Here is a 22890-nt window from a genome sequence, read left to right as displayed (position 1 = left end):
GGCTTTACCCGCAGTGGATAGAAATCTTGAGGACCAGCTCAGAGCGCGTTGTCTGATTCTATCAATAATAAGGTTGAACATATCTTTCTTTTTCCTGCCAAAGAATTCAGGAAGTCCAAGATATTTACCTAGACCACCAACTTGTTGCATCCCTAGAGTTTGGTGGGCTATTTCCCTTAAGGAAACAGGTGTCTTGGCTGAAAAGGTAATTGAGGATTTTGTCTTATTGATTAATTGGCCAGAAGCTAACTCATACCTTTTAATGATTTTCAGGAGTGTTTTGCAGCTGTTTTCATCAGATCGGCAGAAAAACATGGTGTCATCTGCAAAGAGGAGATGGTTCACCCTTGGACTTCCTAGAGAGACCCGGATTCCAGGCAAGGTACCATCTTCCTGAGCTTTACCACACAGACCAGAAAGGACTTCGCTGCAGAGGATGAAAAGGTAAGGTGACAAGGGATCTCCCTGTCTTATCCCTCTAGTTGGGGTGACACTTCCTTGGGCTGAATCATTAATTAGGAAAGAATAGGATACAGTTGAAATACACTTCATGATCCAGTGAGTCCATTTTGGATGGAAACCCATTCTCTCAACTACTGCCTTGATGAAACCCCATTCCAGCCTATCATAGGCTTTACTCATGTCAGTTTTGACAGCCATATAGCACTTCATTTGAGCTTTTGATGTCTTTAGATAGTGCAGGACTTCATGTGTAATGAGTACATTGTCGGTGATAGCTCTTTTAGGCACAAAAGCTGATTGATTTTCAGAGATGACATTTTGCAGAACAGGTTGTAGTCTCTTTGCCAGGAGCTTTGAGATGATCTTATAGAAGACAGAACAAAGGGCTATAGGTCTCTAGTCCACCATTCTTTGGGGGCTTGGAATCTTTGGTATCAGTCTGATATGGGTTGCATTTATGTTGTTTGGCAGATGGTCATTCAAGAAGAAAGATTGGACTTCAAAGACTACTTGGGGTCCCACAGTGCCCCAGTTGGATTGGAAGAAGCAGGCTGAGAAGCCATCTGGCCCAGGTGCTTTGTCAGCATGGATGGCAAAGCATGCATTTTTAATTTCCTCTTCAGAGGGGATTTTGATCAGATTTTGGTTTATTGCAGGAGAGATGCACGGGTGGATTGAATCGTGAACTAATGAGAAGTTTTCATTCTCTTGGGAGGTAAAGAGATCCTGAAAATAGTTTGTGATTACTTTCAAAATTCCTTTCTCTTCAAACTGTGGGATGCCTTCACTGTCTTCAATAACAGAAAATCTATTAATTACAGATCTTCCTCGAGAGATAGCATGGAAGTATCCAGAGTTTCTGTCACCCAATGCAAGCCAAAGGAGCCGGCTTCTCTGTTTCCAGAAATCTTCCTCAGCTTTATAGGCAAGAAGTAGGTTATGGTTGATTGTGGAGATAAGAGATGGATCAGGATCCTGTCCAGCCATAGCTTCCTCAAGTTTTTGTCTATTCTCCTCAATAAGCTTTTGGCTATTCTGATGCTTTAATCTTGTCCAGACAATGATCGCACGTCGACATCTTCCAGCTTTTTCTGTAACTGATTCCTCAGCATCCAGCTCCCAAGCTTCTTTGATCAGGTTTCTGACTTCTTCATTATCCTTTAACCGTCTGTCAAATCTGAAAATTCCCTTCAGCTTCTTTTTTGTATGATCCAGGACAGACAGGAGAGGCCTATGATCTGAGCCCTCAAATCTCAGATATTCACTGCGACTAAGAGGATAAGCTTCTGACCAGGCCCCATTAGCCATAGCTCTATCCAGCCTACAGTGTACCATATGATCGTGTCGCTTACCACGCCAGGAGAAGAAATTTCCAGAGTGTTTTAGATCAAACAAATCACATTTTGCCATGAAGGATCGAATATCAACAAAGGATCCTTCCTGCCTTGCAGGACCTCCTTGCTTCTCAGAAGAGTCAATGATATCGTTAAAGTCACCAGTTAAGAACCAGGGGTCCTCTCTACTCTCTCCTTTAGCTGTGAGTTGCTCCCAAATAGCTTTTCTCTTTGCTCTATCTGGTTCCCCATATAGAAAGGTAGCAAAGAAAGATTTGCCTGCAAACTTGATTTGAGTGTCTATAAAGTTCTGGCAGGATGAGAGGATAGAGACTTCCACATCTTGTTTCCAATAGAGAGCCAACCCACCACCACCAGGACTGTGGGGGGAACAAGGAAATGAGAGGTATAGGGCATCCAGGAAAGGGATTTTTCAACAGTTTCATCAGGATTTTTGGTTTCCATTAGGAAGAGAAGTTCTGGTGAGATATTAGAGTTTATCTCACGCAGTCGCCGGCCTGTTGTAGGGTTCCCCAGCCCACAACAGTTCCAGCTTATGAGCTTTAAGGAAGAGAATTTGGTGGATCTTGAAAATCCACCTTCTTTTTTACCACAGCAGGTATAATGTTTACTTTTGGCCCCGTATTAGTAACTAGAGACTTTGAAGGATTTTTCCTAGGATTTCTGCTGGTTCCTGCATCTGAGTTCAGATTCTTCTCTGGTGTAGGCTTTCGTTTAGGTGAGCTTTGGACTGTGCATCTATTTCTTTTACTGGATTTTGCACCTGTGAGATTCAGGGGTCCTTTTGGTTGAGATTTATTAAGGGGAGGTCTCCCTCTTTTCTTTTTTGCAGGAGCAGCAGAGGGTGGAGAGAAACCCGGTGGGATACTAAGAGACTCATGAGTCTCCTCCAAGGTAACATTAAGAGACTGCTTTCTAAGCTCCAGAGCAGACTGGTTTGCTCTTGTTGCAGCCTCTATCATTTGAGAGGCAGTTTCTGCCATCAGGTTCTGGGCTTCACCTTGTAGTACTCTTCTTTTCCTTGCAGCACTCTCCGTTGGATCTGCACAATTTGTGTATTGCAGAGTTACTTCTCTCAGCTCACCCATAACTTCGTCAGTTGTTGGGATGGGAGGAGGTGTAGGCGGTGCAACTTCCTCAAAGGTTCTTTCCAGAGGTGGCCTTCTAGTTCTGGATGAATCAGAGATCTCACGATATTGACCAGAGGGAGAAGGGGTTTTTTCTCTCCATTGTTGATTTTGCCGAGGTCTTTGTTGCTCATATCCTCTCCGGGAAGTCTTGTAATTAGAGTGATCTCTACTAAATTCTCCTCTGGAGCTGTGTGAAAGGCGAATAGGATCATCTCTATGTTTACTTTGGACTTGAGAAAAGGTTCTAGTCTCAGAGTGAGAGGAGGAGCGAGAAGCTGCAGGGAGATGTCTATTTTTGATATGATAAGAGTCTTTGTGGGGAGGGTAGTTCCTCTCAGATCTCTGTGAGAGATTACTGGGTGCTCTGAAGTTATCACGCGGAGTATAATAGTTTCTGGAGGTGACTTTTGAAGCATGTTGGGGGGAAACAGGTACTAGAGATTTATCTTTTGTTATCTCCTTTGAAGACCGGAGACCTGGGCAAGATTTTGTCTCATGAGTTAATCTTTGGCAGTGTAGACAGTGGCTTTTCAGACTCTTATACTCCAGAGAGATAAGGGCTTCAGACCCATCAGGGAAATCCACCACACATTCCTTCAAGAGGGGTTGGAGGCCATCAAGGAGTACTCTTAGCTTAATAGCAGCAGAGGTAATTTCTAGATCCATAATCTCACCAAGGTTTTCTCCAATGGAGTGGAGCATTTCAGGTTGCCAGTAGTGTTTTGGGAGGCCTTGAATGTCAATCCAGAAGGGAATTGAAGATGGGAAATTATCAGAGATAATCGGTTCCCACTTTTGCAGAATAATCATCCACTGATCAAAGTGGTAAGGCCTATTATCAAGAACCTTTTGCATGTCTTCAGCAAAGTCAAACTTGAACTGGAAGCAGCCTCTTCCTAGATCTGATCCCAGAGCCTTTCCCCTGAGGTTCCAACGATTTGAGAGGAAAGGGAATAGAGCCCACAGTCGTTGGCAAGAGGGATTAGTAAGGCGTCCTATGAGGGTTAGGGAGTTTGCTTCAATAAGCTCAGTCGTATCAAGAGGAGGGGCTTGGATTCTCTTGCGAGGTGGAGGAGAGTAACCACTGGCTAATCCTTTTCCCTTGAGATGATGAGGGATTCTGGACGTCATAGTTCTTTGGGAGATGTTGAGCAGGAGTGGTAACAGATGGGTTTGCAGGGATATAAGTAAGATAGCAGGGCTTTTGTGACAGAGTATAAGGCTTAACAGGGTTAACAAGGTTTACAGCAGATGCAAGAGTGTGATTAAGGGATTAGAGCGTTATACCAGTGATGAGGAGGGATTCAAAGGCTTAGATGAGCTTGAGGGCAGCGGAGCAAGGAGGAGCAAAGGAGGTTCTTGGAGAAAAGTTCAGCGGGTAACACCAGAAACCAACAGATATAATCATTCTTTGGGTAAAGACCAAAAGGAGATTCCCTTTTTAAGGAGTAAAAAGTTGTTCAGATCTGGTTAATAGAACGCTCCATGCTGCTTCTGGAACCTCGGGGAAAGTGCCTGGGAGGATTTCAAACCTTGTACGGTTACGGCCTCAGATAACATAAGGAAAAAATATGCCAAAAGACCAATTTAAATGTATATTTACTTATTAATTAAATAGTGATATTCCTAGAATTTTTTTTACTAGAGAAAAAGCTTTCTAAAAAGATCATAAAAGTAAAAGTAAAAGAAATGAAAAAAGGTGGAAATTATTAATCAGTAGTTAGATGATTAGTTTCAAGTTGAAATGAAACTCGACTTAACAAGTGATAGCGACGACTCTAGAAACAGCCAAAATCCGCCCTATTGCTACCTGTCGACCCACAAATCGTTTAGCTAAAAAATGAATAAAAATTTTACGATAAAGCAGCCCAGAGTTTATATCTTATTATATGCCAAGGACCCCTCCCATAAAAAAATAAAAACAAATCACATTTTTTATGTAACTGTTTAACATAATAATCTCAGCCTCAACACACATATATAGATTAGCCAACATCACACAAACACAGAGATTCCAAAAAATAAATAAAAGAAACATAAATCCTCCGATGAGATGAGACAAGGAGGAGAATATTCTCCGGCGATGATGTCATCAGATCCATTCTTGACCATGAAGAAGATAAAGAAGAGCAATCACAACAAGAACAATCAGAGAAGGTTTAGCGACGAGCAGATCAAGTCACTGGAGATGATGTTCGAGTCTGAGACAAGGCTTGAGCCAAGGAAGAAGGTTCAACTAGCTAGAGAGCTAGGGTTGCAGCCGAGGCAAGTGGCTATATGGTTTCAGAACAAGAGGGCTCGTTGGAAATCGAAGCAGCTCGAGACTGAGTACAACATTCTTAGACAAAACTACGACAACTTAGCTTCTCAGTTTGAGTCCTTAAAGAAAGAAAAACAAGCTTTAGTCTCTGAGGTATGTCCTAAAATCTGTTTATCCTTCCATGGTTAGATACTGCAATTAATGACTTAAAGTTGGTTATATATTAGGTGATTAAAAGAAAAAAAACTCTGTTTTGATGGTTTATTGAAGGAGAAAATAGATTGTTGATGAGTTGTTTTATACGTTTATGCAGTTGCAGAGGCTAAAAGAGGCGATGCAGAAGAAGACTCAGGATGAGGAAAGGCAGTGTTGTAGAGATCAAGCTGTGGTGGCTCTAAGCAGCACAGATCATGAATCAGAAAACGAAGAGAACCGGAGGCGTGAACCGGAAGAGGTTAGACCGGAGATGGAGATGAAAGATGAGAAGGGTCACCATGGGGTTATGTGTGATCATAATCATGATGATTATGATGATGATGATGATGGTTACAATAACAACATCAAGAGAGAGTATTTTGGTGGGTTTGAGGAAGAACCAGATCACTTAATGAACATTGTTGAACCAGCTGATAGTTGTTTGACATCATCTGATGATTGGAGAGGTTTCAAATCAGATACTACTACTCTCTTGGACCAATCCAGCAACAATTACCCTTGGTGGGATTTTTGGTCATGAATGAAATAAAGTAAAAACAAGAAGATGAAACAGATTTAGTCTTTTGCAGACCAAAGATTGGATATATACATATTCAAATCGAAATTTACCTGTATGCATCGCAAGAACCGAGCCACGGATATAGAGGTATTCGGTCCAGCAACTGACTCGTCTGACAGCGAGAATTTTGCAGGAGTTTGAGCTGAAATTGTATGGTTTTGTCTGTATAAATTATGTGTTTAGAAAGTCGTATATTCTCAGTTAAGTCTTTGTAATTCTGTTTTAAGTACTCGTCATGCTTTGTAGCTAATTTGTAGTAAATTTAAGACCAAATTTGGATGGAATAAAAAATAAAAGGTAGGAGAAATCACAATATATATATATAAATTACAAAGTTATTCACTGATATGTAAAAGAACTACTAAGTTGGGGAAAACATTGATATTAGGATTTAGGAACATGAGAAGAACCCTGAAACCCTGATTGACAAAAAAAAGAAGAAGAAGAACCCTGAAACCCAAGTTAACAGAGTCAATTCGCAAATTAGATATGTCTTTCTATCCAAATTCGCTATTAGTTTGATTCCGGCAAAGCCATACCAACTTCTTTAGCAATGAACTTTGAGTTTACGTTCCCAATTAGTGTTGTAGGGAAATCAATGTGCCTCTCGTAATTATGTCGATCAATTTAGTACGACGTCGTCTCTAAGCGACAGGTCCTATGGGCCTTTTAATAACCCATGTGTGTATATGGGCTTCTATATCTTGAGCCCATATATTTACTTTTTTTTTTTTTTTCTTTTTTGACTAATAGTTATCTTTCAACTAATATAAGTTGTCGCAAGTTTGCAAGTAATTATTGGACATAACGATAGATTTGATTTTGCTCTTGAGCATCCTTCAATTTCCCGGTTTCATGATGGTGATTAGCAAGTATTCAAAGTTTTAGTTGATACGTATAACGTATTCAAACTCTTCAATTTCCCGGTTTCATGATGGTGATTAGCAAGTATTCAAAGTTTTACTTGATACGTATAACGTATTCAAACTCTAGTGATTAGCAAGTATTCAAAGTTTGTGTGTAATATACATTGGACAGAGAACTGAGATTCATTTAAATGCATGTTGAGTCTATGTGACTCTATCGATACACTTGACTTATCAGAATCAAATCTCCATCTAGCTAGACTGTGCGATCGAATCTTTATTTTAATATATTTTCAGTCAGTGCATTAGCTAAAAGGCTAGATTCATTTTATTATTTTTTTACATTTTCTTATAATTTAATTTTCTTTTCTTTTCTTAATGTTAAAACGCAAAATGATTTGATTTGTAAAAAAGCGAACACAGAATACAACAAGTTCAGGAGGGAATACATGCAATTGTTAGGTAAAATTAAAGTGGTTGTATTCAAAATGTCAAAATGTTAGTAGAAGACAAAAAGGAAGAAAAAAATACTATGAAACCATCAACTTCAGATGTGATTACATTGATGGACATTGGTCTAAAGAATCGAGTCGTTGGTTCTACTGCCTTGAATGAAAGAAGAAGTCGCTCCCAGAGGTTCTTCTTCATATATGTCCTTTGGAACAACAAAAAAAAAAGGTGTTTTCAGCAGCCCTAATTGTTGTTAAACTGAATTTATATGTTTTCTTATGCAGCATTGTCATTGTTCACGTTCGCGGCATAGATTTTAAAACCGGTTATGTGCTATATGGTAAAGACGTTCGAGACTTAATGGAACAGGTAGATAGACACACACTTTCTCACCTCTCTATCTTATCTCTCTTATCACCATTAAGTCATTAACTTAAAGATACAATGAGTCATATGTTGTTTTTATAGTTAGCGTCCCTTAAGGACACCATAGCGAGAAAAGACAAAGAGATAGAGAGACTTCATCAGGTGAAAGACATTCAGCATCATGAGACAGGAGAATGAAGTAGTCTTTGTTCCATTAAGTCTGGAATGTCTAATTGATGATGTTTCTTATTCCCTCTGCTGCTCTGCCTGTAATACAAGAATGAAAGACAATCTCCTGGTATATTTTATTTCCTATTTTTATAGTTCAGATACAAATAATTAAACTATTCAACATAAACATTGTTATCTAATGCCACTCTTAACTCTAAACCACATATTTGTAAAACTTATTCGGTATATCAAGGTTATTCTCGATCGGAATAATGTTGCGAGTCCATTTGCTTTAATCTGTATAAAGTACAAGGATGCTGAGTACCTAGCTATGGCGGTCCACTAAGCTACCATAGAGTATATAAATGTATAATTAACCACACCCAATGTATACTTAATTACTATATATCAAATGGTTTCAATGGATATGATGCAAATTAATGGTTCGAAATTTTAAAGGAGTGTCCGAGTTTTGCGACGAACTTGGTGAATTTAAAAGCTTTACAAGTTTTTTTTTTTTTTTTTTTTAAAAACATAAAAGCTTTACAAGTTGAGTTTTCAGATTTTTAAACTAGTGCATGATAGAACATAAATATCGCAGTAGAAGTGAGTTTTTGGCAAGAAATGCTCATTTTCGCAATACTATTTTGTAAAACATCTATATACTTTATAGTAGATAGGGATGTGTCTGTTTTTCACTTGACCCATAAAAGAAGTACGGTTTGTGATAGACAGAAAAAGAAAAAAATTTATGCAATCAGATGACCAAAAGATTAGAGAGCCATCAATTTTTTTATTTTTTTTTTGACATAACACTTCAATGGAATGCACGGTATACTAATCAATCCATATCCACTGACTGTTGTGAAAAAATTAATTGCTAAAACTTCTCAAATAATCATGACTCTTTAGTTTTGTAATAAAATTGACTCTTAAGAAATTAACCATGTATAATTATATTTTCACTAATGTTTAACTATAATTAGTACTATTGGCTATATAAAGTAATATAGCCTATAAGAACATAAACAGTGAAAGTCTTTCACCAAATCTTTCAACAATATTAGAAAAAAAAATAATGAAAAAGAGGAGTAAAAAAGAAGAATCGATTCTCACATAAGAACATATGAGAATCTTTTTAGAGACTTTTTTTACACATGACAAGATTTGATTGACTTTGCTTTTTTTTTTAATTATTAATTTTAAATAACAAATAAATTATATTTATTTTTTGAGAGACTATATGAGACTATACCACTGCTCATGTTCTAATATTTTTGGCAATAGGTTAAATGCATGGTACTAATAAATTCGAAAAATAATTATTGTCATGTATGGTCAATTTTGAAATTAAACACATTAACGACATTTTAGTATGCCCCATGTAAAAGGGCAACGATCACACATTAACCTGTAAGACTACGTTCATATAGAGACACCCCCTCCCAAGAAATTGACGAATCAATAATTCAATATCAACAAAACGATTGATGAGTGGCCCTAATTGTTTTTTTGACCTCCTCATTTTGCATATATTACCAAAATCCACATTTTAATACTTTTCCTCAACTTAACTTGGTCTAATGTTTTATAAGGACGTTTTCTATTATTCCACATTTCGGATCATTTGTTCATATATATTCTGTTTGAAGTGTTTAGTTTCAATATCAAATCTATAACGCGTACGTAAAATTTTTAGCACTGTACTCAAACTATGGGTTAACTCATTATTTGGAATCACTAAAATTAGCATTCACATATGTTTCAACTCTAATTTGAAAGTTAATATGCAACTTAAAACAAAAAGTATTGAGGGTCTCTAAAGTTTTACGATATCTATTATTAAGTTTTAATACATGAGATTTATATTAGAAAAAAAAAGCTTATCCTTAAATCAACCCTTTTCACTATAGATAAGTGTATAAATTCAGAGATGGAAATAAGAACAGAAACAGTCAGTTTTGTTTCATATAATAGGGAGCTAAAGCTTTCTTTAATTACATGTATCATGTTGTTTAAATTGTGATGACCAAATTGTGAATAAATAGCTCTAAGCTGGCGGAAGTTGCAATCACTATCAAACTATTTATTGACCCAAGTCTAGTCTTGGGATTGATCCTCACTTATTAAAGACCACAACAAAACAAAACATATGCATAAATAAGCATGACAAAACAAGATGCATGCGCACACTTATGTACAAACATGCATAGTTTTGTAAAGTTTTTTGTTGTTTCTTTAAAATTATGCAATTTTAACTTTTAAGATAAAAGAAAATAAAGCTATATATAATGCTTAATGCTAAGTTGAAATTAGATCAACGGCCAGGCACTTTCTCACTGTGAGACGAGAAAGATCTTAGACCGTTGATGTAAGCCATCGACAAGCTATTTTGATAACCGATATTTAGGGACCATATAGATTTTGTGTTTAAGCAGATCATGTGGATTGTCTGATTAGCTTAAAATGACTATTTTGCCCTTGTCTTTGTGTATATATATGTTTAGGCGGTGGTTATGGTTGTCATTGTTTGGCAAGTATCCTACATATGCCAAGTGTGCATATGTCAATTATACCACACTCAGAAAATTTGACACGATCAAACGCTTTGTCCTCACATGCATGTGGCGTAATGGAAAGCGAAGGATTCTGATCGGTCGAATCTGGAAACAAAATCGACGGATGTAAAACAGAAGGTACCGTCACTTGGGTACACAATACCGCACCATAGCCAACTACAAAGATCCTCCGCAATACATTTGTAGGAGAATGTTTTTTTTTTTTCGGCGCGAACGGTCAATCTGTAGCGCAAGTCCTCACCTACAGGTCAAAAAAATCGATAACCATTGGAAAAAATTATTATAAGTTTAGCACCTAATTAATAAGCTACATGTTATAATATATGTTTAATTCGTGGTATTTTTATCAAGTCCCTTTTGTAATATACGAGTATATAGAGGAGAAATACCACGAATCTTCTCTCACGAAAATATTTCATAGGAATCTCTTTCTTTCTTTTTTTTTTTTTTTTTTTTTTTGGCAAAGAGGAATCTCTTTCTATGTATATAAGAATATACTAGTTTTAAAACATCACAGTATAGCGGCAGCCGAACAATAAATGATCACTATAAATCATGTGGCTTTAAGAATATAGTACTATGAATATATGTATATATGTGATATGAATCATTGAATCAAGGACTGAATTTCGTAATAGAATTGTTCAAATGTAGATGGTGGTGATTATTTTATACATACAATTATAAATAGTAACTATTCTTAGCTAACTAAACAGCTAGAAGATGAACAAATTGTGTATATATAGCTGTCATAGCGTCATGTAACACATATAGGGAGGTTAGTAAATTAATGTATAAATTTAATTTGTCTTGTGGATAAGTAGCAAGTACAACCGTATACGCTATTATCTGTTAACAATGGAGTTTAAAATCTTTCAACTTTTTAAAACTACGGTTGTTTATAATTAAAGGATTAAACTTTCACTTTGTTATATAGCTTATAAGCTTGTTGGTTTATAATTATTAGATTAACAAACCAATTAAAAACAGTGAATAGACACATGTTGATACACCATTGGAGAACTCCTTAATCGCTCCCACGTCCGTGATTAAAAAACGTATCGAGCATTAGAAAGTGTCAAGCGGTTATAAGTTATAACTCCTGAATACTGACTGATTAATCAAGAACTAGTCAAATATTAAAATAATGAAAATTCAAATCAATCGTACACTGCACACGCATTCTTTTTTTTATTTTTTTATTATTGGTTACAGTTAAAATCAAGTTGTAGATTCTTATATATAGTTTGGTATAAACCTTAGTCTTTAACAAAAAAAACTAGAGTATATATATGGATTTTCCAATTCGATACTATGATCCTATCTTAAAATTGTACTATATGTCAGTAAAATTATTTATTTTCTTAGCTTTTTTTTTGTCGGCTTATTTTTTTAGCTTTTAGTTTCGAGTTCAGTACATATTTGAATTACGTTATTATTACGGAGTATTACATTTTTACCGTAAGAAACGGAACATAGGTCCCACAATATGACGTCTTAAACTTAAAGGATGAGAAATAGATCCCATGGGATTGGAGAGCTAACGTATGACGTCGCTAAACCGTTAAGAACTTTATTTGATTTTTTGATTAGTGGAAGAATGTAACGGTAACGGATCTAACTGGTATCGTTATGAATTTTGTAATCAACAAAGTAGTCATTCCCCCCCCCCCCCCTTGTAATCGCTAAGTAGTTTTTACCTTTTTTGTACTTGTGAGAATTAAATAAAACATATAAAAATTTCGTTAATTTATTCTGTCTGAAGAAAACTCTAAAATATAGTGAAAGACAGCACAATTGTAAAACTGTTATATACTATAAATAAACAGACAGATAAGTGATTTAGTCATTTAGATAAGTCAAGTCAACTGGATTACCAGTTAACGGATAAAATTTATTTTATTAATACAAACAGACTCTCTTTAACAAAAATAAAATAAAAACAGACTCCATGATTTATGTTTGATTCAACGGTTACTCTGATGATCAAGTAGCGTTTACAATAAGATAATTGATGTAGCCATCAAAGTACATCTATTTATAACAATATTTACACTTTATTTTCTATAAGATTCTTATTATATTTTATTTGAGATTTTAGCCACCTGTTGCAAATTCATTTGTTATTAGAGAAACTTCTTTTTATAAAAGGCTATCTATGCACTATTAATATTGCAATTATTCGTTACATTCCGGAGTCCATGTAAATCATTTAAACGATTACATTCAAAGTGGTCTTGCTTTTATTTTTAAACACCTTTAATTTGATGTTTATTTATCAAATAGATCGGTAAACAAGACTCTGCAATCATCTTTATCTTGTGGCTGAACGGTCTTGCTTTTATTTTCCTTTAAAAAAACAGGAATCAAATCTATAAGCACTATCAATTTTTTCAATTATAAGATATTCCTCCAAAAGAGATTCACAATCAACGTCGATCGATTCTCATGGAATCGAGCTTGGTAACTACTCTACTTATGTAGCTAAACTTTTTCTTTAACCAATAATAAATTATCTAGCTAAGTAATTGGAAATCACATATATATTGTTAATTGTTCCCAATACGTTATTTACGCACCCTCTTACAAATATTGCATTTCAAAGCCTTTTGATAATTACAAGGGGTATAATATTTAAATTTACGATATGAAAGTATTTTGTGTAACCTTGCAACTCTCTACTCTATATAAGCATTTAAAAAAAAAAATAGGAAACATTTATAATTTTGGACCAAATAGACATATGTGAAACATCCGATTTTAAATAAAATTGTACTTACTTCTCCGAAAAACTTAACTATCAAATATATTAGATAAAGGTGTAAATAGTATGAAATGAAAACTATATATGCAGCCCCGGCTTACAGCGTAGGGCGGTGGTACGACGGCCCGGACCTTTTAAAAAAAAAAAAAAATTTACATGTAGAAAAGGTCCAAATATTTTCTAAAAATATTATTAATATGAAAATTATATTTTAAAAGGTCTAATTCTTTATAAGAAAATGTATAAAAAGCTCAAAATTTTTAAAATAACAATTTTTACTATAAAAAATCCGTAAATTTTTCTCAAAATTAAGTAACTTTTCTCATTATATATAATAATAGGCAAAAAAAAAATTTTTTTTGTCTTAAGGCTCCCAAATATATTGGGCTGGAGCTGTATATATATGTTAAACAATGAACACATTCTTAAGATAGAGAGCGACAATAAAATAAAACAACTACACAAATAAAGTATGTAATCAACAAATTCCTTTAAATTACAAACAAAAAGTTAATAAATAGATAAAAATGTAGCCAATTTTTTTTTTAAAGGAGGTGAGATTATCTATATAAATACCAAAGCCATCTGCTGATCTTTAAGCCCCACAGACCAAAAGACACTCTCCTTTTGTTTCTCTCTCTCTCTCCACTTACTTTGCTTTGATCCGCCATGGCTACGAAACTCGAAAGCTCCTTAATCTTTGCCCTTTTGTCCAAATGCAGCGTTCTAAGCCAAACTAACATCGCTTTCTCTCTCCTCGCCGTTACAATCATCTGGCTCGCCGTCTCTCTCTTCTTCTGGACCTATCCCGGTGGACCTGCTTGGGGTAAATTCCTCTTCCGTCGGTTTACATCCGGTTCATACAAAACCGGAAACGTTATTCCCGGTCCAAGAGGCTTGCCTTTGGTTGGAAGCATGTCACTCATGTCAAGCACTCTAGCTCACCGACGAATCGCTGATGTTGCTGAGAAATTCGGAGCCAAGAGGCTCATGGCTTTCAGCTTAGGAGAGACTCGCGTGATCGTCACGTGCAATCCCGACGTCGCAAAAGAGATTCTGAATTGCCCGGTTTTTGCTGACCGACCAGTTAAAGAATCGGCTTACTCTCTGATGTTTAACAGAGCAATTGGTTTTGCACCACACGGTGTTTACTGGCGAACGCTTCGCCGTATCGCTTCGAACCATCTCTTTAGTCCAAAACAAATCAGACGAGCCGAGACGCAGCGGCGGGAAATCGCTAGCCAGATGGTTGGGTTTCTTGGAAAACAGACTAGTAACGGACTCTGTTTTGTTCGTGAGTTGCTTAAAACGGCGTCGCTTAACAACATGATGTGCTCTGTTTTCGGACAAGAGTATGAGCTTGAACAAAACCATGTTGAGTTACGTGAATTGGTCGAAGAAGGTTATGATTTACTCGGAACATTGAATTGGACCGATCATCTTCCTTGGCTATTTGAATTTGATCCTCAGAGAATCCGGTCTAGATGTTCCACACTCGTACCGAAGGTAAACCGGTTTGTATCCCGGATTATATCTGAACACCGTCATCAAACCGGTGATTCGCCTCATGATTTCGTCGACGTTTTGCTCTCCCTCCATGGTTCAGATAAATTATCCGACCCGGACATAATCGCCGTTCTTTGGGTATGCATACCAATTATTTGATAATATATTTGTTGAAAACATGAAATTTGAGTCTGAGTGTGACGTGTGGTGGAATAATTAAAGCATTAGAAGTTAGTAGTTTTTTGTTTTGACATCAAATTAGTAAATTTTATATTTTATTAACAGATTCTATAAAAAGTAAAAAGTACTAAATTTTTTTGAGTTATTATTACAGGAGATGATATTCAGAGGAACAGACACAGTTGCCGTTTTAATTGAGTGGGTCCTCGCTAGGATGGTCCTTCATCCAGATATTCAATCAACGGTACAAAACGAGCTAGATCAAATAGTCGGAAAATCAAGAGCCGTAGATGAATCTGACTTGGCTTCACTTCCTTATCTAACGGCTGTAGTGAAAGAAGTATTGAGGCTACATCCTCCAGGCCCACTTCTATCATGGGCCCGTTTGGCCATAACAGACACGATCGTTGATGGTCGTCTTGTCCCGGCAGGGACCACAGCAATGGTGAACATGTGGGCCGTATCGCATGATCCACACGTGTGGCTTGATCCTTTGGAGTTTAAACCTGAGAGGTTCGTGGCAAAACAAGGTGAGGTGGAGTTTTCAGTTCTCGGGTCGGATTTGAGACTTGCACCCTTCGGGTCGGGTCGTCGGGTTTGCCCCGGGAAAAATCTTGGTTTGACTACCGTTACGTTTTGGACGGCGACGTTGTTACATGAGTTTGAATGGGGACCGTCCGATGGGAACGGCGTTGACTTATCTGAGAAACTGAGGCTTTCTTGTGAGATGGCTAATCCTCTTGCTGCTAAATTGCGTCGTAGGCGCAGTTAAAAAAAGCTTATAAGAAAGTTAAAAGATTTTTATTAAGCAGCTTTTCGTTTTATTAGAACTAACATTTTGATACTTGATGTGATTTTTTTTTCTTTCTTTATTTATGGTTGTGTGTTGTGAGTCTGAGAGGAGAGTGATGTGTTTTTATTTTTTAGGTTGTAAATACATGAAAAGTAATTTATATTTACATCATAATGTATTTTAGACTTTTTAGTTATAATCTATAGTGTCAGATTATTTGATTGTTGTTAGCCCACAAAACTGCGCAAAATCGTTCGTTTGATATTTATAACATTTAGGAACATAGAATGAATTCTATCACACATCAAGATTGCAACAGGATATTAGATTATAAAATCAGTTTTTGGTGAACAATCTTTGCAAGTCTACTGTCATTCAGGGAATTGTTTGAATTTTTTGACAACAATTTCTTCTTTAGTAAAGTTGCATAAAAACACGATTTTTTTTGTATGTTCTATCAAAAATAACATTATTCAGGGAGAAATCCATTCTTTAGTTTTTGGTTTGTTTCTACCGGAATTTATCGAATCAATCGATAAAATTTATATAAAAAAAAACATTATTACACGTTTTAGTATTTCTTGAACAAAACAAAACTAACTTTTTTTTTTTTTTTTGTCAGCTAACAAAAGTAACTTTCTTGACGGCAAAACTTAACTTACGATTAATACTTTCATATTTTAATTCGTATATCCAGTACTGTACATGAAAACAACAAGTAAAATAATTAAAGTACTATAGTACTATTACATTCTAAATTTTGATTAATAAATTCCCTCGATTTAGTAAATTGAAAACCAACATTCCTCATCTCTCTGTGTCCTTTTTCTTGACATTTGAATTCTGTGTCTTTAAAGTGGCAAAAAATAACCGACAGTATAAAGGCTGAAATTACACATGTGCTAAGTTTTTGCTAGAAATAGAGAAGGCTTTTTGTTTTCATATTTTTGACACACACTGACACACATTCCTTCTTTGTAAGTATGCCTCACCCATTTTGATAATTAAATCCCATAATTTTGTGGTTAAGTAATAATTTAATGAAACCTATATAAGTTGGTTCTTTTATCAAAATCAAGTAAAATTACTAACCTCATGCTGCTATAAGAAATTGGCATATATCAACAAAGGGCCTACTACTACGACCCATTAACATAAAATAAATAAGACATAATAATCCAATTCTGAAACATGGGCCAAATCTTCACATAAGAGGCCCGTTATTACGAACACACAAAAACCAAGAACACTAAGACTATCTTTATTAATGGATTCTTAAGAAAATCTTAAGATGATCTTAGTAATTTTTTAGTATTATTACTAAAAAATAAAATTAAGATGAGTTGAGAGAGTTGCTTACATAAAACCAAAAAGAGGTAAATCTTAATTTTGGTTCTTAGTAATAATACTAAAAATTTACTAAGATCATCTTAAGATTTTCTTAAGAACTCATGGTCTAAGAAACTCTGATCAATTTTTTTCATCATAATTTTGTCTACTTGTTGTTATAGAATTTGAGAGCGAAAGCAACGCCGAGAATCAAGAGAGGGATCAAGTATACAAGCAACTTGTTTCCAGATTCTTCTTTAGTTGCTTCCGCCGCCGTAGATTCCTTCTCCCACGGCGGAATATACTTTTTCGTCACCGGTACCGTTGACTGGTCAACGTCACCGATGCAGTATTTCTTCATCAGCTCCTTCGCATCTTTGCTATGGTTCACGTCTTCGAAATCGATCGACGCGTCTTTTCCTTTATATTTTCATAAAAAGTTCACAAAATTAGAAACCGATAAATAAAACCAAACCAGATTAAACCAACTCGTATTCGTACTACGTACCGGTGACTGCGAGGAGAACATTGTCACCACCGGGATGTTCGTCCATGAAAGTACTGATGTCATAGACCTGTAGATTCACTATCTTAGAAACAGAGTATAAAGCTAAAAAACAGAGCATTTAAATTTGTTTTTGTGGTGTTAAAAGAAAGTAAAAATATTGGACCTTTCCATGGATGAGAATCCAACAATCGTTCTTGCACTTATGTTTAGCCACATCGTGAAACGAAATTAGATTCGTCATAGGATTGGGATTGCTCTTGCTGAGAAAGTAACTTGAAACAGAGAACTTTATATAGAGATGAAATAAATTAGATTGAAATTTTTTTGAAGAAAGCAAAGATTGTGAGGGCAAGAGATTCTAGTTTCAACGAACTGATGGGAAGAGACCACACGCGTTATGTATATATTGTAGGCTGTGAAACTCTTGAATATTGTTATGAAATTACAGTCTTATCTGGGGTAAATAGTTTAATCCTAGCTTTTTTTGAAGATGTAAGAGAACGAAGCAATATATATTTGACCAGATAATACATCTTTCTTTTTGTTGAAGTTTGATATTCTTTTCGTGTAAAATATATGACAAAAAAGAAGGAAGGTAAAAAAGGGTACCTACCATAGTAAAACGTGAAGAATATGGAGTTTGTAAGTTAATGGTAGCTGAGATGCATCATCCAAGTGGTCAGGTTGGTGAAGCTCTATCACGTTTATATCTTTCTCTTCAGCAAAAGAAAAAAAAGTCAAAAAGAAAGAAAGAAAGAAAAGTCAAGCCTCAATTTTCTTTTGTTTTTAACTTTTAAGAAGCCTCAAAATCACTTTTCTCATCAGGCCCAATAACGCAAAAGGGCTTCTTGTTTTGAGTAGGATAATTTAGTCCTTTATCAATTTATGACTTCATGTTTGAAATTTCTTCAAAATTGACCAAGCTATAGCATAATGGAATCACAGATTCACCACAATCCACGATTCTATTTAAACGGAAGCTTTTAAGAACGATTTATTGATATATAGATACGTCTAAGTAAGAAAACATATGACATAGTAATAAAAATACAATATGCATAACTGGAAACAAATAGTAATAACTTAGTAATGTTTGTAGTAAGAAAGCAATACATCTCAACAGTCTTAACAATACCAACACATTCTGAAATAACAAAAAAAAAAAAATCACATATAATATAGGAAGCAACAGATCCAATGATTGCTCTTGTACGACGTCGTCGTCCTAAGACTTCTAGGCCACGCAATCTGTTCCACAAAGCATATATATGAGCAGATGAAAGACACAAATCATATCGAACACCTAAACTAAACTAATTAAGAAATACAAACCTTGAATGTTAAGAAGACAATGTGACTCGAGAGCTTCACAGTTCCGAGTTGGCTGGTATGGAACGTCTATATCTGGATGGATCTTCTTCTTCAACATCCTCTTAATCATCTACAGTAATATATACTCATATATGATGCTATAGTTGTGCACATCGAATGAATATTTACTCACATATGAGTACACTTATGAAGCAACAAAAGTGATGCTAATTATAACATGCACGCAACATTACAAGAGCTTGACGTGACATCGTTTCGCTGGAGTTATAGAGGCACATGTAACATGTTCATATATATCCATCATCATCAATGTTACATAATTATGGAATTAATTAAAACAAATTTAAATACCTGACGCATTTTCTTAATTGGACGTAAGTCTTTTTCTTCGTCTTTGGACTTTGACATGACCAGCTTCTTCTTAACAAACGAGAACTTCTTACTTAGTTTTGAACCGTTTTGTTTATAATATTTAACCTCCTCACCGTCAAGGTTAGGGTTCTTGGGTTGCTTGCCATGCCACGTGTCATAGCCTTCGTCGTGGACCTCGTGGTCCTCCATGAAAAGCTCCGCAAGTGTTGTCCTCTTCTTCTGTGGCTCTATCTCTGCTTCCTCCTCTTCTCGTTACAATCTGGCGTTTCTTTTTTTTTTTTCTGAGCCATATTGATCTATTATCTGTCCAATACGGCCTGTACGTACAGATTATAAATTTAATACGAAAGATGATGGCAAGAAAATCAGTCTCAAGAAGATATAATTTTATGTATCTTTTCTTTTCTTTCTTTTGCATATATGTGATGATCTCGATTGACTCAAATGTAATTCCTGCATTTATATGTTTTTTAGTCATATTTTGAAAGAAAAACCAAATTTTTATAGATTAGTGAACGGAAAATCCTTCCATTTTAGTTAACTTACTTCTACAATTAGCAATTGAATTAATTAGTTTAATTTTTTTGAAATTGTGGATCCATTCGAAATTATATATAATATTCAACTCAACGTAAGTAAGCGCATACGAACAATTGATGAATGCCTGTTTTAAGTCTGTATAATCTATTCTCTATTGGTAAAACGATGCGGTGATAAAAGTGTACTCAATAGAATTGATTAGTAGTACGTACCCCAACATCTTTATGATGATCATAAAACTTATTTTCTTCAGAGATAAGAGGATCCAACTCTTGGTCCACGTTCTTGATGATGCTGCCATCAATTACGACATAGTCGAGATCCACACTCTCACATTCATCATCATCTTCTTTTTCATCTTCTTCTTTAAAGTTCAAGGTGTCGAAACCAAATGTGCCGATGGTGAGAACTCCATCGAACCAATTATCAAGGGCATCCACTAACCCCACTTGATCCAATATAGCTTTCGTGTTCTTCTCAATCTCACTTATTCCTTCATTTCTCTTCTTCTTCTCGTTTTTTGTCACACCATCTATTTCTTTCACCATATGAAAATATACATGTATGGATCTAAATATAGCTTGGACAAAATCTATGCTTTAGCGAACGTGGTATACGTTAATATAAAACTATACATTAAACAGGGAACCACATGATCCTATATGATACTACAAAAAGTAAAACTACTATTCAGCTAAGCACACAATATTTTAATAAACAAATCAAAATACTGATTATATAAAAAACAAAAAAGCTAACCTTTGATGACATTTTGGTGCAGCTTTTTCTGCACCCAGTTAAAGATCTTCGGAAAATCCCGGAAAACAATTAAAGATTTATAAGTCCGAGCTATATATATAAAAAAAAAAAAAGATCAAAGCAAAAGATATAACAACAAATTTACGTACCGTCATAGTTTTCTCTATTTCTCTTATCAGTAGAGTGAAAGGTCTCAACCAAAACCGAATAGTGTGAAATGAGAAATTTATTAGGACACTAAATAATCATAAGGAGAGTTCTTTAGCTTCTGACACGTGTTAAATACAGTGTGTGGGTTGGATCGGTCTGACTTTTGGGAGGCAAAGCCAATAAGTAGGTGCCACCTGTCAGTGGTGTTGTGCTTTCTGGTCGTCACACTATTCGTTATCATACCCTCAATTATTAAGAAATTACTTTTTGGCCCGATTACTTATATATTATCAAAATTTGACCTGATAATCTTAATCATTTTTAGTTTTGCCTTTCAGTGGTAAATTTCTTGTAATCTTGTTGGTAGACTTCTGTTGCTTTCAATGTTCTATCATTTGATTAGACATTGAAGGAAAAATTCGTTGCATTAAAGCGATAGTTTTGGTTTCAATCAATTTTTTTTCAAAATGGACGTACAGTTTTAATATCTTATTTCAGTATATCATATTAACCAGCTTTGGATTCCCTAAAGAAGGTACAAATATAATGGAAGCAATTCGCTCACTGTGGTCATCATAATATAAATGTCGAGGAATGTCGTCGCGGATCGTTGGTTCACTGTCAACAATATTACTTTTTTTTTTTTTTTAATTCTGTCAACAATATTACAATTATGTATTCAAACTCTATCGATCAAATTTTAAGAGTGATAATCATCGACTTTTTTAAAAGTTGACGTAAAATTATCTTCAAAATTGGAAAAAGCTATGCCAATTCTCTTGACAGAAACACTTGCTATATACTTAAGTTATTAACAAGATTATTATGTTGTAAACTCCAAATTACATGGGCAATATTCCGTTACTAATAGATTAATTGCCAAAAATAATAATTTACGGATTTATAATCTGACACCAACTTTTATCAAATCGTTAGTTGTAAGGTATTGGATACCTATTAAATCCTCAAAGATACAATATTAAAGATTCGGAGGACTATGCATAATGCATTCACATGCAAAGTACCCTTAAAGCTTTTTGAAGAGCACACAATAGCCCACAGATACTGTTAGGATTTGGACACTTCAGTCTCCTTTCTCTTTGTCAGTTGCTTCTTGTTCTCGAACTTTTGTTATCTTTTGCCTAATTATATGGCCACTTTGTTCAATTGCATAAATTTTCGAAAGTATTGTACTACTTAATTTACACTAAATATCCGATCCCTGTGTTATGTTTTTTTTTATTTGATAGTGATGTTTTTGCTCTTGTAGAAATTTAGAAAAATTCACAAAAATTGACCGAGAAAGTAACAAAGAGTACAATTAAGCTTAAACCCCTCTGGCTTTTCAGTCCTCCAAGTTCTATTTATTCATTAAAATGCTTAGTTTAGTTCACCTAGGCTTGGACAAAAAAACCGCTAACTAAATAACCGACCGAACCGAACGGAAAAAAACCAAACCATATCCGAACCGAAGTTATTAAAATAACCGAATAGTTTGTGAAATCTCCTATCCAGACTAACCGAAACCGAACCGAACCGATAACCAAACGGTTAACCGAAATATCCAAAAACCTATAAGATACTCAAAAATAATATCCAAAACTATAATTATAAACTCAAAATATTAATTATTCTTAGAATAAAAACAATCAAATACTTTAAATAATCAAAATATTCAAATATTGTTTGTTATATTTGTCAAAGTTAAATACTCTTTTACAAAATTGAATCAAATTTTAATTTTTTTTTCTAATATTTTTCTTTTTTTGTATTTTTTTGGTCAATTTTGGTTAGTTTTGGTTAGTTTCAGTAAATTTTGGTTAATTTATGTAAAAACCCGAACCAAACCGAACGTGATAAAAATTTGGTTAGTTACGGTTATCTATTTAAATATCTGAACCGAACCGAACCGAAATTCTTAAAATATCCGAATGGTTATTATATTACCATATCCAAACTAACCGAAACTGAATGTAACCGAACCGAAACCGAATAATTAACCGAATGCCCAGGCCTAAGTTCACCCCACTTGTTTTTCCAGAAACTGTATACAATCACTAGAAAAGATGTGTACGTAGATGTATAAAATTTACATTACAAAAAAAATATATATAAAATAAGCATATGCGTTTGTTGGGGATATTTTATTAGATAAATAGATAAATAGATAAATAGGAGCTTATTGAAGCATGTGTTTTCGGTTAGACCATGTATAAAGGTGATATTTTTTAAGTATCATAAGC

The 22890-nt window shown here is 35.0% G+C and overlaps 4 protein-coding genes across 4 annotated transcripts; 2 read left to right on the top strand and 2 right to left on the bottom strand.

Moving 5' to 3' along the window:
- Window positions 1-4976: 4976 nt before the first annotated feature.
- Window positions 4977-6299, top strand: LOC9318148 (homeobox-leucine zipper protein ATHB-7). The gene is made up of 2 exons (XM_002882036.2): window positions 4977-5360; window positions 5521-6299. The coding sequence occupies exons 1-2, from the start codon at window positions 5001-5003 to the stop codon at window positions 5941-5943; spliced, it is 783 nt and encodes a 260-aa protein (XP_002882082.1). The 5' UTR covers window positions 4977-5000; the 3' UTR covers window positions 5944-6299.
- A 7394-nt stretch (window positions 6300-13693) lies between these two features.
- On the top strand, window positions 13694-15880 carry LOC9316325 (cytochrome P450 78A6). Its single transcript, XM_021029665.1, has 2 exons — window positions 13694-14822; window positions 15019-15880. The coding sequence occupies exons 1-2, from the start codon at window positions 13848-13850 to the stop codon at window positions 15634-15636; spliced, it is 1593 nt and encodes a 530-aa protein (XP_020885324.1). The 5' UTR covers window positions 13694-13847; the 3' UTR covers window positions 15637-15880.
- An 856-nt stretch (window positions 15881-16736) lies between these two features.
- Window positions 16737-17952, bottom strand: LOC9316324 (cytochrome B5). Its single transcript, XM_021029409.1, has 4 exons — window positions 17658-17952; window positions 17495-17561; window positions 17120-17406; window positions 16737-16912 (listed from the first exon to the last, which is right to left on the bottom strand). Exons 1-3 carry the CDS (start codon window positions 17733-17735, stop codon window positions 17153-17155), a joined length of 399 nt encoding a protein of 132 aa, XP_020885068.1. The 5' UTR covers window positions 17736-17952; the 3' UTR covers window positions 16737-16912; window positions 17120-17152.
- Window positions 17953-18797: 845 nt separating this feature from the next.
- Window positions 18798-21014, bottom strand: LOC9316323. Its single transcript, XM_021029410.1, is given in 5 exon segments — window positions 18798-18935; window positions 19178-19515; window positions 19947-20276; window positions 20498-20543; window positions 20647-21014. Coding segments are annotated over 5 exon segments (858 nt in total). The 5' UTR covers window positions 20653-21014.
- Between the last annotated feature and the right edge of the window lie 1876 nt (window positions 21015-22890).

The sequence above is a fragment of the Arabidopsis lyrata genome, assembly GCF_000004255.2.
Source record: "Arabidopsis lyrata subsp. lyrata unplaced genomic scaffold ARALYscaffold_4, whole genome shotgun sequence".
In the NCBI taxonomy this organism is placed as follows: domain Eukaryota; kingdom Viridiplantae; phylum Streptophyta; class Magnoliopsida; order Brassicales; family Brassicaceae; genus Arabidopsis; species Arabidopsis lyrata.
The sequence above is the reverse complement of the archived record's forward strand: the minus strand, read 5'-3'. Positions and strand labels throughout refer to the sequence as shown.